Here is a 16,642-nt window from a genome sequence, read left to right as displayed (position 1 = left end):
TGCAGAAATAAAGTGATGTACAAATGCTCAATTAGAGGAGTAATTTCTCTCCACAAAGTGCTTTTTAAAAATCACTTTCTCACTTTCATTTTTAAAAAGGGAGACATCTCATCAAGATTAATGTTGTTTTCTGGGAAGGGAGAGAGCACAATCCACATGGCCACTTTAATCACAGGGACTGGTATCTGCTCCCTCTTCCAACCCACTCTGCAAGGGGAATGGGTGCTTTCATCCTGGTCCCCAGCCGAGTCTTTTCTGTAGTTTATTCTCATGCTGCCATCTATAGGTGCTTTCACATTATCACACGCTTAGCCGGGCCTCTGAATTTTCTGTCTGGTAGAAGTCAGAGATGTAAGCGGATGCTGAGTCAGACTCTGGGTTTATCTGAGGCAATTTCTCTTTTAGATGCACAATCCCACACGTCTTGCTTTTCCTACTGGAGGCGAGAACAAATTCAGAGAGGAGTCAGAGCTGGAGGGCCTGGCTGCAGAGCAGCTCTGAGCTGTCTGTGGGTAGGGAGGGCGCAGGGTGAGGGGAGGACCTCCCTGGGGCAGGACCTCCTGGGGAGTGCAAGTCATGAGACTGCGCATTCCCATCCTGTAGGTGAACACCTTCCAGGCCGTCCTGGTGTCTGATGGCTCCTACACGTTCACCCTCTTCAATTATTACGAGATCAACTGGACCACAGGGACGGCTAGTGGCGGTGACCCCCTGACGGGTCTTGGTGGAGTGATGGCACAGGTAGGTGACTCTCCACTTCATCCCCCGCGTGTTTCCGTCACTGCACTCTCTGCTTCTGTGGCTCAGCATTCTGGAGGGAATCCTGCCACCAGCTTTTAACTAGAGACGCACGTCTGATCTTGCAGGTTGACTGTGAGGCTAGTCCTGCCCATGTTTGGCACCCTGATTCGGCTATGAAATAAACTAGGCAGTCCTTTCTCACCTGGAATGCTGGCCCCAATGACTCCAGGAAAAGAGGGCTCTTGATTTTAGAGGTGCTGGGTTCTAAAAATAAGACAGTAGGGCCAGTTAACCCATGGGGGATTTTTGTACTCAAAAATTCTTGTCTTCCTTTTGTGCTGCAGGCAGGATTTAATGGTGGAAACCTCACTAATTTCTTCAGCCTCCGGGGTCAAGAACGCCCGAGATCGTGAATATCCAGGAGACCACAAACGTCAATGTTCCAGGCCGCTGGGCATTTAAAGTTGACGGAAAGGAAATTGACCCAGCCAATGGCTGCACCTCCAGGGGTAAAGCTTTTCCTCTGTCTATGGCAAGGCAGGGTTTGTTTAGGGTAGATTGACAGGCAAGCTTTTAAGCCATGGGGGCGGACTCATTCCCGAAGCCTTACTCTTTTGACATCTCTCAGCTGGGGTAATGGAGATCAAGGTAATTTTAGCATGCACAGTCATCACATCAGGAGCTAAAACCCTGCATTTGCTACCTCGCAGCTTTGGAAGTCCTTTTCTGGGGTGTGCACACGGCTCTCAGTTCTGAACAACTCCGAAATGGACTAGGATCTTGAGTGATTTCTCAGCCAGAGGGACAGAAGGGAACCCTCCTGTTTAACATTATTTTCGTTGTTGTTGTTGCCATTTCCTCCCCCTGCCATTTACGTTTTTCTTCTCATCCTTATTCTCACTCTGCCATCTGCACTTTGTAGATCCACAGGAGTGGGTGCAGTTGGAGTATTGCCAAGTTCCTATGAGGGTAAATCAGTCTTCCTAGAATGATTAGAAAAAAAAGAAACAAAAAGTAGTGTAAGTCTTTACGGTAACTTCTAAAATCTCCCAGCATCAGCAAACGTGCAGGAATTTGAGGAGAATCAAAGCTGACTTGAGGTCTCTGTGAAACAAGCTGTAGTTGAACCTGGATGGATGTCCTTCACATTGGGTACCTAAAGTTTGGAGCCTTTTCTGAACTATCGAACCCCTTTATATGTGCAAACTCGCCGTGCACTTTCAGAGAAACATCCTGGTTTATGAATTCCTGCTTTTATGTGTCCAAAAATATTTAGAAAACAGAATTTCTGATAAAATTTCTACTTCCAGGAGTAGAAGCTACAGAAATTAGAAGCAAGAAATAATGCCTCTGTTCATTAGTCCATCCACCCACCCATCCATCATCTACCCACCCACCCATCACCCACCCATCCATCCATCTACTACCCACCCACCCATCCACCCACCCATTCATTTATCCATCCACCCATTCACCCACTCATCCACCTACCTATCCATCCATTCATCCTCCACCCATTCACCCACCCATCCATCCACCTACCCACCCACCCATTCACCCACCCATCCATTTATCCATTCACCTACCCACCCACCCATCCATCCACCTACCACCCACCCATTCACCCACCCATCCATTTATCCATCCACCCATTCACCCACCCATCCATCCACCTACCCCACCCACCCATTCACCCACCCATCCATCCACCTACCCACCCACCCATCCATCCACCTACCCACCCACCCATCTATCCACCTACCCACCCACCCATTCACCTACCCATCCATCCACCTACCCACCCACCCACCCATTCACCTACCCATCTCCACCCATTCACCCACCCATCCATCCACCTACCCACCCACCCATCCATCCACCTACCCACCCACCCATTCACCCACCCATCCATCCACCTACCCACCCACCCACCCATTCACCTACCCATCCACCCATTCACCCACCCTCCATCACCTACCGACCAATCCATCCATCCACCTACCCACCCACCCATTCACCCACCCATCCATCCACCTACCCACCCACCCATCCATCCACCTACCCACCCACCCACCCATTCACCTACCCATCCACCCATTCACCCACCCATCCATCCACCTACCCACCATCCATCCATCCACCTACCCACCCACCCACCCATCCATTTATCCATCCACCCATTCACCCACTCATCCACCTACCCATCCATCCATTCATCCATCCACCCATTCACCCACCCATCCATCCACCTACCCACCCGCCCATTCACCCGTCCATCCATCCACCTAGCCACCCACCCACCCATTCACCCACCCACCCATGCACCCACCCATCCATTCACCCACCCATCCAGTTATCCATCCACCTACCCACCCACCCATCCATCCACCTACCACCCCCCATTTCACCCACCCATCCATCCACCTACCCACCCCACCCATTCACCCACCCTTCCATCCACCTACCCCCCACCCATCTATCCACCTACCCACCCACCCACTCACCCACCCATCCATCCACCTATCCACCCACCCATCCACCCACCCATCCATCCATCTACCCACCCACCCATTCACCCATCCATCCATTCATCCATCCACCCATTCACCCACCCATCCATCCACCTACCCACCCATCCACCTACTTACCCATCCACCAACCCATCCATCAAGTCATCCAGCCATTCAGCAAGCCATTGCATCTTTCTGAAAAACATTTTAAGAGCTCCATTGAAATGCCAGCCACTCTGTGAGGTGCTGGAGATAAAGCTGCTCTAGCTGCCCATGACATTACTATGGTAGAGGAGACAGAGCCATGGGAACAATGATGACACAGCATAAGACATATTATGATAGACAGGTGTTTAGGGTACTGTGGAAACACAAAGGAAGACCATGGGAAATGTTTCCAGACCTCTAAGGAAGTTTTGGATAGGAATGAGGAGGTGCCCTTACCCCCTCAGATAGAAACTTGGACTGCTGCTTGTCTTGACAGCCCTGGGAGGTCTCAGGGTTCTTTCTTGGCTCAGCTTCAATTTGTTGTTGTTGTTATTGTTTGTTTAGGAGACAGGGTCTCTCTCTGTCACCCAGGCTGGCTAGAGAACAGTGTCATGATCATAGCTCACTGTAACTTTGAACTCCAAACACCTGGGCTCAAGTGATCCTCCCACCTCAGTCTCCTGAGTAGCTGGGACTGCAGGAACCACCACCATGCTTAGCTAATTTTTTATTTTTTGTAGAGACAGGGTCTCAGCATGTTGCCCAGGCTGGTCTTGAACTCCTGGCCTCAAGCCATCATCCCATCTCAGCCTTCCAAAGCACTGGGATTAAAGGTGTGAGCCACTGCACCTGGGCTCAATGTGTTTAATATACAGAAAAGCCACATTCACACAGTCTGACACACCTGTGCCCTCTGCCCATTCCCTGTGCTGTGATTAGTGCCTCTGCTCTAAGGTAGGTCATGTGTGAAGATGGCCTGCCTAGGCTCTTGCCTCTGTGGACTCTGTAAAATCCCCCATGTTCAAAATAACAAATAAATGTTTTGCAGCTAAGCTGGTATTAACTGGATAGGAAATAATCTAGTTCCAGAGTTCATTAGGATTTGAGATTGTACCCTCCTCCCCTACAGAGTATAAATACAGCATCACTTAAGGTCTGTGAGAGATACCAACTCAATACCACATTCTGTCCCTCCCTTGTACAGCCTGGACCAAGGGCCTGAGAAGTTGCAGACTCTTACCCAAATACCTCTTTCCTTTGTCCAGGCATCACAGAGATGACTGGCTATGGCCATACAACATGAGTGCCCAGTGACAGCCTCTTACCTGAGTCCTGGGAATGAAATGCTGTGATAATAGAAAACATTGGCTTGCAGAGCTGTGGAGTTGGTCAGATGCCAGCTGTGTACACTGTCTCCACTTTGACTTCATTCTTTTCCTCCTGAGTTATAGGTTTGGGTTTCATATCCAGGACGAATTCAATATCTTTATATAGACTGCTATGCATTTTTATGTGCCTCTGGACATATATCAATCTAATGAGATTGGGATTTGGCCTGGGGTATAGCAGGGGAAGTGTTCCATAGAGCTGGTTTATTATATCATCATTCCACAAACAAAATTATCTCAAAGAGTCTACCTTTTGGTCCAAACCCCCTCTATTCAAAGGCATTTTCCTCTCGTTTATTGAAAGCCTGAAAAAGCAGGGCCTGGAAATGATGCTGAGTGGAAGCTGTCACAATACATACAGCGCTGAACTGGTGCCAAGGAGTGCTGAGGATTGAGGACCTGTTTTCAGGGCTGATGCACATGACCTATTGGGAATGTGACTAAATCTATTCTCTCATTTTTCAACCCTATTCTCAACAGGTATAAAATAGAATTGCCTGTTGAAACGTCATTGTTCCTGTTGGGCAGATAGAGCCAAGACTGTTACCGATGCACCCGCACCCCCGACTGGGGTTAACCTTGCAGCCTTGTGCTATTCACTCCATAGTCAGTTTTATAAAAACTCGAGATGTTATTTACATTTCTTAATGCTGTGTCTTTGATACTTGCCTTTTCAGACACTCTTATTTTACAAGTGCTTCTACTTCTATCAACCTGTGTCAACTTTTTTATAGCATCACTGTTCCCTGTGAGACAAGGATGAGAAATAGCAGTATCCACATTTTACAGGTTAGGAAAACAGACAGGTGGAAGTTGAGTGAGTAGTCTTGGAAATTGATAGCAGATTTGTAACTGCTGCCCAGTTCTCTTGACCCCAACCCCCCAGCAAGGACTAGATCATAGCTCCCAGCCCAGAAATCTTTCTATTTCAATTAAAGGTTGATGTTAGCAACCAGAAAATTTCGAAGTTTTTTGGTGGGGAGGTCATTTATTTATGGAAATGATTTTAAAGAGTATACTTCTACCAAAGACAAAAGTGTTTTTAAAATTATCACATCCCTTCAAACCATTCCCCTCCCCTTTCCTCATTCTCTTCCTGACCTAGAATTTGTCAAGAAGATCTGTCCAGTACATAGACAGAGAGGAGTCCTGGACTTGGACAGGGCCCTAGAGTGGGAAAGAAGACAATTTGTGTAGGTGTAAATCCTGCCTAAGCAGCATCTGCAGGATTCATGAGCCTTTAAACATGCCAAGAAAGTGGTCAGCGCTTTCCAGAATCTTCCCAGGGAGCTTGGGATTTATACTCATACATCTGACTCCTGATTAGTGCTATTGACCTTTTCCAGCACATACTGGGCCCCCAACAAATGTCTGTTAAATGAATGAACAAATGAGCAAACAAACAATGAGTGTTGCTGAGTAACCTGGGTAAACTGGCTCTTCTTTCGGAAGAAAAGGCAGGAAATGACTTCCAAGTGTCATACCCTTTTCCGTGGATTAATGATAATGTGGTTTCCTTGAATGTGAGTTTGCTCACCAGCCATGGAGATAATAATACCAAGAGCTTAGACTGGATTCAGACAGACTCCACTTGGAATCCTGGCTTTACCACGGAGTTGCTGAGTGATCCTGGATGAATTACTCAACTTCTCTTAAGCCTCAGTTTCCTCATTTGTCAAATGAGGGCGACCATACCTCCCTAACAGGTTCTTACGTGGATTAAATGGTATGATGGAAGTAAAGCTTTTAGCCCAATGCCTGGCACACAGAGTAAACGCTCAGTAAATGTTGGCTGTAATGTCATTATTCCCCAGGACAGTTCCTTCGGCGAGGGGAGGTGTTTTGGGACGACTTGAACTGCACCATCAAGTGCCGCTGTCTGGATTTCAACAATGAGATCTACTGCCAGGAAGCTTCTTGTAGCCCCTACGAGGTGTGCGAACCCAAAGGCAAATTCTTCTACTGCAGCGCTGTGGAAACCAGCACGTGTGTGGTGTTTGGGGAGCCACACTACCACACTTTTGATGGCTTCCTCTTCCACTTCCAAGGCTCCTGTGCCTACTTGCTGGCCCGACAGTGTTTGCAGACTTCCAGCCTCCCTTTCTTCAGTGTGGAGGCCAAGAATGAACACCGCGGGGGTTCAGCCGTCTCCTGGGTGAAGGAGCTCTCAGTGGAGGTGAATGGCTACAAGATTCTCATCCCCAAAGGAAGCTACGGAAAAGTCAAGGTGAGACCCTCTCTGTCCTTCACGGGGAAATGGAGAAGCTGGAGATTCTTCAGCCTAGGGAAGACTTCCCCACATCTACTGGTTCTGCTGTTTGTCTCTCTACAGTGCCAAAGAGATGCACAGCTCCCCCTGCCTTGCAAATAGCTTGTAAAATACTTTACTGGGCCAAATTTTATGTGTACAAGAGCTATCCTAAGCTCTCTCCTCAACATGTCTATCTGCTTTTAAACTTAGAGTACATTTATATTCCTAGTTCCCTCATAAACACTGGTAGACACACACACTCACACATACACACACACACATGCACAGCTCAGAAAAACTGGAAAGAGATAAGTTTCTCATGGTGCTGGCTTGCAATAATTGTAGCCACATAGCCATGCCCTGTGGATGGTGCAAACGCAGTACAAACCCCCAATTCACTACAGCCTTTGATTAACAATCCTTACCCCACCTCAGCCCCAATTCTGTTTGCTCAAGAGCTGCTGCTTCATTTTCAGAGAAACCTCCAAATCGATTGATGTCTCCAGAGACACCACCTGTGCAGGCACCTGGATTGGCTTTGGTGACTTCCTTAGTGAGGCTTGGCTGGGAAAGTCCCATGAAAGCTCTGCCCAGACACCCCTTGAATAGAGTCCCCAATTCCCACCTAGAATAACAGCAAAGAACATGGGTCTCTCCTGGCCAGTTTAGCATATGCAAATAATTCCTGTCACTGTCCACCTGGATTTCAAGCAGGGACATCAACAAAAAAGAGAAAGCAAAGAGCTACTAGCAATTACTCAATTTGTGCAGGCCCCAATTTTCATAATGTTAATCAAGACCTTGTTGCAACTGTGTATTTATTCAAGCTGTAATAACCAAGACCACAAGGGGTTGATTGCTGCAACCCCATGCAATCCTTAATCCCCGTGCATGGAGGTCATTACAGAGATTACAAACCAGAACTGATGCCAATGCAGGGATTTCTTTTTTTTTTTTTTTAATGTGTTGTAGTTTTAATTGATGTAGCACGTCCAACAAAAGGCAGGGCCAGGGAACTAATTCCACTCTTTCTGGCTCTGCCTTTCCCAGGTCTGTGCAGTTTATCAGTCTCATAATGAGGAAAGTGAGCTATTACTGTGGTTGAAATGCCACTGTGCTTGCTATTTGGTTAGTCTCTCTAGGGACAACTCTGTATATCAAATCAAGGCTAAGAGTTCAGATACAGAAGTTTGGAGATTTTCCCTTTTAAATTTATATTGTGCTGTTGAGCACTATACTTATCCTTGTAGATAGATGCTGGCATTTCAAGCTAGAAAAATTTTTCACTAGCTTCCCTCCACTTTCCTGTATTTGGGGATGATGTGTATGATATCAGTAGTTGAAAAATAAAGCTTCATGCTTTATTCCTATTTTGTATTTTGATTACAATTCTTTTTCATTCTCAGTCAGATTTTTTTTTTTAGAAGGAAAGGGACACCGTCATTTCTTTCAGGCCCAACAGCTCTGCTAATTTTGTGTGGCTCTATTCCATCGTCCAAGCATAGGGCATGGATTCCTCAATTTTCTGTAGCGACAGGGAGATGTGGATGTGAATGTAAATGTTGCAGAAAGAAAAGGTTATGTGACTCCAACTGCAAGCTAACAATGGCTTCCTTTTCCTTTTGCCAAATGGTTTCCAAGCGTCTCTGAATACACCTGCCCTGCTGGGGAGAGTGGCTTGGTGGATGGCAGAGTCCTGACCCAGGGTGATGTGGGGACAGGCAGGGAGAGGGCTGGGAAGCAGGAAGGAGCCTGAGATGCTGGGAGCAGCTGACTTCTTCAGCCACGCTGTGCCAGGCTAGAAATGACCACTAAGATCTGTTCTTCCAAAACACAGACCCCCTCCTCCAGCACTGTCTTCATACGCTGGGATTAGGAGCTGAGTTCTCTACATGGATTTTCCCCCATTGAACTGTTCTCAAATAACAAAATAAACAGTTTAGGATTAGATATACCAGTGGGACCAAAGAAAGCCAGCATAAGTAAAAATCCATCTAGAAGAAGCATCTCCTTCTAGCTAATATCAGTTCTCATCTTTCTTCCCCACATGAACACGAGTAGTTTAGGGTGCTCCAGTAAAAAGGGAACCAAGGCCAAGCAGCCCATGGCGATGAGCAGCTTGAGCTCTGGGGCTGGACCTGTTCAAATCCCTACGCCACCACCGCCAGCTGAGTGGCCTGTTTGAGCTCCGTTTTCTTTGTCTGTGAGACAGGGCCCTCTAGGAGGTAGGGCTCCTGGGCTGTAGCTGGCCCTGGCGGCCTCTCCTCAGCACTGGTATACAGGCAGCAGAGAGAAGTGGAGAGAACCTGGCTTTGGAGCTCGACTAGGAGGAGTCAGGCTTTGTCACTTGCAAGTCACACCAGCCCCGATCCTCAATTTCCTCATCTGTAAAAGGAGAAAATGATAAGGACCTCCTAAGACTGTTATGAGAATTAAATAGAATAGCCACAGGGCAATGTCAGTACAAAGTCTGGCACACAGTACGTGCTCGGTGCATGCTGGCTCCCTATGACCATTCCCATGGAACTTTCTTTCAGTTCCAAGACCTATGTCTCTGTGACTGCACTTCTCTCTCCTCCACCTGCCCCCACCTACATCCTGGGAGAAGTACTGTGGAAGAGGGAAATGGCCAGAACGCAGGCAGAAGAAAAGCAAGCAAACAGGCGAGGCTTATCAGCTGTCTGCTAACCATAGGTTGAGGACAGGGTCAGAGGAATGAAGCAAGGAATTACACCTGGGGACAAGAGTTCTCTGGGATCTCCTGCTCTAAGCACTGTGGGACACAAGGACAATGACTCTATAGTGAGAGTGAAAGGGGGTGCAATAAATGAACACTTATGCCAGAAAAAAAAGGTATGAACTGGAACATTGCTGACACCGACAGTCACCCAGGTGTCAGGTTAGCCTGAGTGTGACAAGAACAGAGGCAGGGAAACTGGGGTCCTGGGGGTTGTGATGGTGGGGGGACTGTAGAAATATCCAGAGCCAGCCTACCCCATGGCTTCTGCTTTGGGACACAATAAGACTGTGCCCCTTGTTAGCAGGACCTTAAGTAAGAGCAGAGGAGCCCACTCAGCAGTTGATTGTATTTGACATTCATAATTATACCAACATTGGGGAAGATTTCCCCTTCCACTTACCAGCACAGAACAATGGATAAGTGTTCAGCACTCTTACTAGCTGACCTTCCCAAAATGTGGCTCTTCTCTCCCTTTTCTCTTACAGTAGGAAAAACCATATTGTAGGCAAGGTCAGCTAGTAAGATTTGGCTAACCCTCTACCTAGGAGATAAGAATAAATTAATCAAGTCCTTGGTTTTTCTTTCTACTTCTAGTTCTCTGCAGGATGGTTTATTTCTCAAGCTTATTTCTTATTTCCTTCCTCCATTGCTATGATCTAAATATCTGTGTCCCCTCAAAATTGATACATTGAAATTCTAACTCCTAAGGCGATGGTATAAGGAGGTGGGATCTTGAGGAGGTGATTAGGTCATGAGGGTGGAGCCCTTATGAATGGGATTAGTGCTCTTAGGAGGCCAGAGGGAGCTCATTTCTTCTTTCACCACATGCGAACACAGCTGGAAGGTACCATTTATGAACCAGAAAGTGGGCTCTCGACAGACAATGAATCTGCTAGCCCCCTGACCTTAGACTTCCCAGCCTCCAGAACTGTGAGAAATAAATTTCAGTTGTTTATAAGCTACCCAGTTTGTGGTATTTTGTTCTAGCAGCCCAACAGATTAAAACAGAAGATTGGTACCAGGAGTGGGGGTGCTACTGTAATAAATACCTAAAAATGTGGTAGCAGTCTGGGCACAGTGGCTCACACCTATAATCCCACCACTTTGGGAGGCCAAGGAGGGCAGATTGCTTGAGCTCAGGAGTTCAAGACCAGCCTGGGCAGCATGGCGAAAGCCTGTCTCTCCAAAAAAAAAAAAGAAAAAAAAAAAATATATATATATATATATAGCTACTCAGGAGGCTGAGGTGGGAGAATCACTGGAGCCAGGGAGGTTGAGGCTGCAGTGAGCCATGTTTGTGCCACTGTACTCCAGCCTGGGAGACAGAGCAAGACCGTATCTCAAAAAAAAAAAAAAAAAGTGCTAGCAGCTTTGGGTAATTGGTAGAGGCTGGAAGAGTTTTGAAGTACATTCTAGCAAAAGCCTACATTGTAGTGAATGGACCATTAAGGGTGATTTTGGTGAGGACCAACTACTAATCCATAGAGACAGAGAGATGCATGTGGCATCTGCCATGGTAAATGTTGGAAGGGATACTCAAACCACCATCTCATCTCCCAGACAACTCAGAAAGTAGCTACAATGATGACAGGTAAGACCCTTGTTTTTCTCATGTGCCAGAAATCAGTGTGGGTCCAGGACACCCTGGAAAGTTTATGTGCACTTAGAGTCAAGCCCACTGAGGGCTGTTCTAAGACAAGTCATTCCATCCTAGCCCATGAGCATGAGTGTCTATAGGTGCTAGGCATGGTAAGTGGTGAAAAAGAAAATTAACTCTCTCTTTGAAGCTTATCAAGCCACTTACTCACCCATACTGGATGCCTGGGGCTCACTCTTGATTCTTCCCTCATTTCTCATGCCCCATTGCAAAACCACCACATCCAGCTGTGTGTGTTCTATAAGCTCATCCCTCCCTCTCATGTCTGCAGCTAGTTTAGGCTCTCATCCTCACCTCCCTGGACTCCTGCAGCAGTTGCCTGTCTGGCTTCTCTGTTTCTAATCTCAACTTCCTTCAATAAGTTCTTCATGCTAGCCAGAAGGGGCTTTCTAAAACACAAATCTGATGATGTCATTCCCTTGCTTAAGAGCCTTCAGGGGCTCTCCCTACAGAATAGATATCCAACTTTGTTTTGTTTTTAACATTGGCTTAAAAGGCCCTCCAAGATCTGTTCTCAGCACAGAAGCCAGAGCGATTCTTTTAAAGCAGAAGTCAGATCATGCCGACCCTTTGCTTTAAACACTCCCTGGGCTGTCCATCTTGCTCAGAGCCAAAGCCAAAGTCTTTACAATGGCCGACAGGCCCTGCTTGTTCTGGCTGCTCTTCTCACTCTGACGTCATCTGTTGCTGCCCTCTCCTGCTGTCTCTCTCCAGCCACACTGTCCCCTACACCCCTTGTAATCCTAGGAGCACCCAGGTATGCTCCCAACCTAGGGCTGCTGTTCCCTCCTCAAGAGCCAGTCTCACCCCAGATAACCACATGGCTTGCTTCCTTATCTCAGATGTCTCCTTCCCAAGGAGGTCTTACCTAACCACCCTATTTAAAATTAGAAACCCTTTTCCTTAGCACTATTTATTTATTTATTTATTTATTTATTTTATTATACTTTATGTTCTAGGGTACATGTGTACAACATGCAGGTTTGTTACATATGTATACATGTGCCATGTTGGTGTGCTGCACCCATTAACTCATCATTTATATTAGGTATATCTCCTAATGCTATCCCTCCCCCCTCCCCTCACCCCACAACAGGCCCCAGTGTGTGATGATCCCCTTTCTGTGTCCCAAGTGTTCTCATTGTTCAATTGCCACCTATGAGTGAGAACATGCAGTGTTTGGTTTTCTGTTCTTGCAATAGTTTGCTGAGAATGATGGTTTCCAGCTGCATCCATGTCCCTACAAAGGACACAAACTCATCCTTTTTTATGGCTGCATAGTATTCCATGGTGTATATGTGCCACATCTTCTTAATCCAGTCTGTCACTGATGGACATTTGGGTTGGTTCCAAGTCTTCGCTATTGTGAATAGTGCCGCAATAAACATGTGTGCCTTAGCACTTTTTTTTAAAAGTATTTCCTGCTCTTTATTTTTCTGCATTAACACTCATCTGACATAAACGTTTTACTCATTTATTTTGCTTGTTGTTGGTCTCCCTAGCTAAAATATAAGTTCCATGAGGCAGAAATTTTTGTTCATTTCACTTGCTGCTAATCCCCAATTCTTAGAACAGTAGTAGGTACACAGAAAGGCCTAAATACATACTTGTAGAATGAATGGACCTTGCCTGTACCTCCAGCCTCATTTTCAGCCATCTCTTCCCTCTGTAGTCCAGTAACACCTCAGTGTCTGCCCCCCAACCCCACCAGCTGTTCCTCACCCTCCTGCCTCTGCTCTCTTGTCTTGGATTTCTCTACCCTTCCCCGACTCTTCCTTTGGCCACTTCTGTTTATCTTTAAAGACCCAGGTTAGACTTAACTGCCTCTAAAAACTTTACGTGATTCCCCTACGCTGGATTCAACGTTCATTTACTGCTTTCCCATTGTATCCTCTATCGACTCACAGTTAAAGAGTGTGCTGTAAGTATCGATGCACGTCCCTCTTCTTCAGTAGACTGAGGGCTCCTTGAGGGGCAGGGGCAATTATGTTTTTTAACCCTTTACATCTCAGTTCCTGACATAGTGCTTGGTACCTAGCAGGTGTTTAAATGTGTTGTTGAATGGTTACATGACGTAGTTCTGATACAAGGAAGTTACAGAGTACAACACTTGGAGAAGACTACATCAGGACAGGCTCAAAGCTAAATGGTGTCCAGCAGTGGACCCAGCGCACACTCGAGCTGAGAGTGGGGTCGGGAGGACTAAAGGCAGGAAGGGGGTCCTGGGAAATGCATGACTTAAGCTGAGACTTAAAGAATGGATATTTAGAGGAATGCAGAGGAAAAGGGAGGTGACAGGTCTTTGAAGAAAAGATTTGAAGCTAGCCAAGAGCCAGCCAGGAAAGGTTGACAACCAGACAGTCCCCAGAGGAGTCTGTAGCAGCACTCGGTATGCCACAGCAACCACAGCCCATATACACAGTGCTTGGGCTGGCCCACAAGCAGCTCTCTCCATTTTCCCCCGGGCCTTTGTCTTAACCAGAGGGAAGCCCACTGGAGCCTGGACCATTTAGGTGGCCATTCTTTCTGGAGTATTGAGTTGCTTTGCCTTCCTTTCCTGATCTCTGCTGGAACCCAGTGCCCGGGCGCCTGCTCACCTGCCTTTCACTATTACTGTTGTTGGCAGGTTAATGACCTAGTGACTTCTTTGCCCGTCACCTTAGACTTGGGGACAGTGAAAATCTACCAGAGTGGCATGTCTACTGCCGTGGAAACAGATTTTGGGCTCTTAGTGACTTTTGATGGCCAGCACTACGCCTCCATTTCCATCCCAGGCTCCTATATAAACTCCACCTGTGGACTCTGTGGAAACTATAATAAAAACCCACTGGATGACTTCCTCCGCCCGGATGGCAGGCCGGCCATGTCTGTCCTGGATCTGGGAGAGAGCTGGCGTGTGTACCACGCGGACTGGAAGTGCGACTCTGGCTGCGTGGACAACTGCACCCAATGTGACGCTGCCACTGAAGTCCTCTACTTTGGCTCTGACTACTGCGGCTTCCTCAACAAGACAGATGGGCCCCTGTGGGAGTGTGGCACTGTCGTGGACCCCACTGCTTTTGTGCATAGCTGCGTGTATGACCTGTGCAGTGTGAGGGACAATGGCACGCTCCTCTGCCAAGCCATCCAGGCCTACGCTCTTGTGTGCCAAGCCCTTGGCATTCCAATTGGAGACTGGCGAACCCAGACTGGGTGTGGTAAGCTGGCATCCCATCCCCATGACAGGTCTCTCTTGTGTAGGGGGCAGGGATAGGCTTTGGGGGCTCCTCCAATGTCCTTGTTAAGACTTGTGACCCAAGAATGAAGGGGAGGTTGAAATTGCACAAATTACAAAGAACGAATTTTGAAAGGATCTTTACTTTTGCCCCCACCTAATACCACAGCCAGGAAACAAGAACCCATTGATGAACATACCTGGTCTGTAAACATGGAAGGCATGGCAGGAAGTCCCATAGCAGGGGATGGCAGCTCCAGAGTTGAGTGAGGAGGTGGGGTGTCCAGAGGGGGAGGTGGCTACTTTTTAGGCTATTGAGTTAATGCAGCTGTGGGCCTGGGTCATCAAAACTAGCCCTTGGGAAAACAGCTCACCTCCCACATGGAACCTGCAGCAATTGTTCCTTGGCACTTTCTTCTCCACTGTTAGACCCTTTAGGGTTTTTGCCCTGCTGCTGCTGCAGATGAGCAGTACAGCATATGAGTAAAGAAGCCCTTTTTCTTAAATGTTAGAAGTGGTTAGGAAAAGCCCCAACTTTGAGGGAAATCCTGGCTCTTTTGAATTACACTTTTGGATTAAGCATTTTGTACCATTTAGTTGTCTCATTATTTTTTCCTTGTATCCCACTTAAATATTTATTTCTTTTGCTAGTTATACACAGTTTAAAAACAAATGGATTTCGTTTCCTTCTTAGTCCTTGGTTTTCTCCATATGAGTAAATAGAAAATTGTAATCCATGCATTTGAGAGTACTAGAGAGGTGAGAAGATGTAAAGGTTTCTTTAAGTTCCAAGGCTAGAGGGAGAATTCTTCCTATCAGTATAAGTTGGAGTCACGTAAACCATCATGTATCAGATTCAATTCTTAAGAGTTTTGGTCAAACTACAATACAAGCAACTGTATTCTTGCTGTGTGACTGACCAGCCTCTCTTATGACCAGAGCATCCATATTTGGATTCAGGTTGAGATTGAATATGGCTTCTCTTTATCCTTATATAAGCCAAGAACATCCAAATTATCTAACTCAAATGTTACAATGGCTACAGATAGATATTTTCTAGTGTCACTACTTTCCCATCCTCTACATTTCTCTTTCTTTTCTCTCTCTTATTCTGGTGCAATGGACTCTATTTAATTCAGAGAGCTAGTTTACTAGGCCCCTGAGCCCCTGCTTGTTGGATTCAACCAGACTCAAACATTTATGTAGGCCCAGATGTTATTAAAGCAAGAACCGAAGATTTCTGAGGCAAGAAGGGCCTTTAGAAGACATCTTGCCTAGTCTCCTGGAGAAATAGCCACACAAATTCTTTGAATTCTTTGGAGGTAGCCAGGGTTCTTTCTTATTTTTAATATCTCAGGGAATTCATCCCCACAATCTTCCTTGGTCACACTTAGGTCTTTTAAGTACCTCCCTGTTACAAATTTCACGTTTTCAAACTACTCCTCTAATAGTTACATTTTTCATTTCTCCTGAAAATTGGATTAATTTCCTTCTAAGAATGGGCCATGCTCTTTAAAATCAGATCAATTTATATGTCCATCAGTGGAAGCTCTTAAAACATCTCGATAGTGTGGATCACCAAATAATAAACCTATATTGGGTAATCAGTAGTCTAGAAAGGATGGCATCCTGAAAGTTTAATTTTAGTCAAGATGATCAAATTCCAATACAAGTTCACAGTCCAATCACGCTGCTCAGTAGTTATTAGGAGAGTCATTGAGCTGGGTTTTACAGATACAACCTCAATTCTTTCTTCCCTGAGTGGCCGCTTGACCCTCACTCTAGGAACTAAATGATCCAGGAGGAGCGTTAAGATTCTGGCCGGTTGGCAGTCGGGGTCCATTTACCTTGTTATCGGCTCTCTTCCTTTCCCCGCGTCAGTGTCCACGGTGCAGTGCCCGAGCTTCAGCCACTACTCCGTGTGCACCAGCAGCTGCCCCGACACGTGCTCCGACCTGACGGCCTCGCAGAACTGCGCCACGCCCTGCACGGAGGGCTGCGAGTGCAACCAGGGCTTCGTCCTCAGCACCAGCCAGTGCGTCCCGCTACACAAGTGCGGCTGCGACTTCGATGGCCACTACTACACCATGGGGGAGTTCTTCTGGGCCACGGCCAACTGCACTGTGCAGTGCCTGTGCGAGGAGGGTGGGGAC

At 46.8% G+C, this 16,642-nt stretch overlaps 1 protein-coding gene across 1 annotated transcript in view; it reads left to right on the top strand.

The window, feature by feature from the left end:
* The first annotated feature begins 359 nt into the window (after positions 1 to 359).
* Positions 360 to 16,642, top strand: part of LOC115893636 (alpha-tectorin-like) — a 37,706-nt gene continuing 21,423 nt past the window's right edge. The window contains 7 exon segments of the mRNA XM_030918644.1: positions 360 to 512; positions 604 to 741; positions 1,086 to 1,122; positions 1,125 to 1,250; positions 6,442 to 6,854; positions 13,902 to 14,472; positions 16,371 to 16,642. Of these exon segments, the coding sequence (XP_030774504.1) occupies positions 360 to 512; positions 604 to 741; positions 1,086 to 1,122; positions 1,125 to 1,250; positions 6,442 to 6,854; positions 13,902 to 14,472; positions 16,371 to 16,642 (1,710 nt within the window).

This window comes from Rhinopithecus roxellana, chromosome 15 (assembly GCF_007565055.1).
Source record: "Rhinopithecus roxellana isolate Shanxi Qingling chromosome 15, ASM756505v1, whole genome shotgun sequence".
NCBI lineage: Eukaryota > Metazoa > Chordata > Mammalia > Primates > Cercopithecidae > Rhinopithecus > Rhinopithecus roxellana.
Note: the sequence above shows the minus strand (reverse complement) of the source record. Positions and strands in the feature narration are given on the sequence as shown.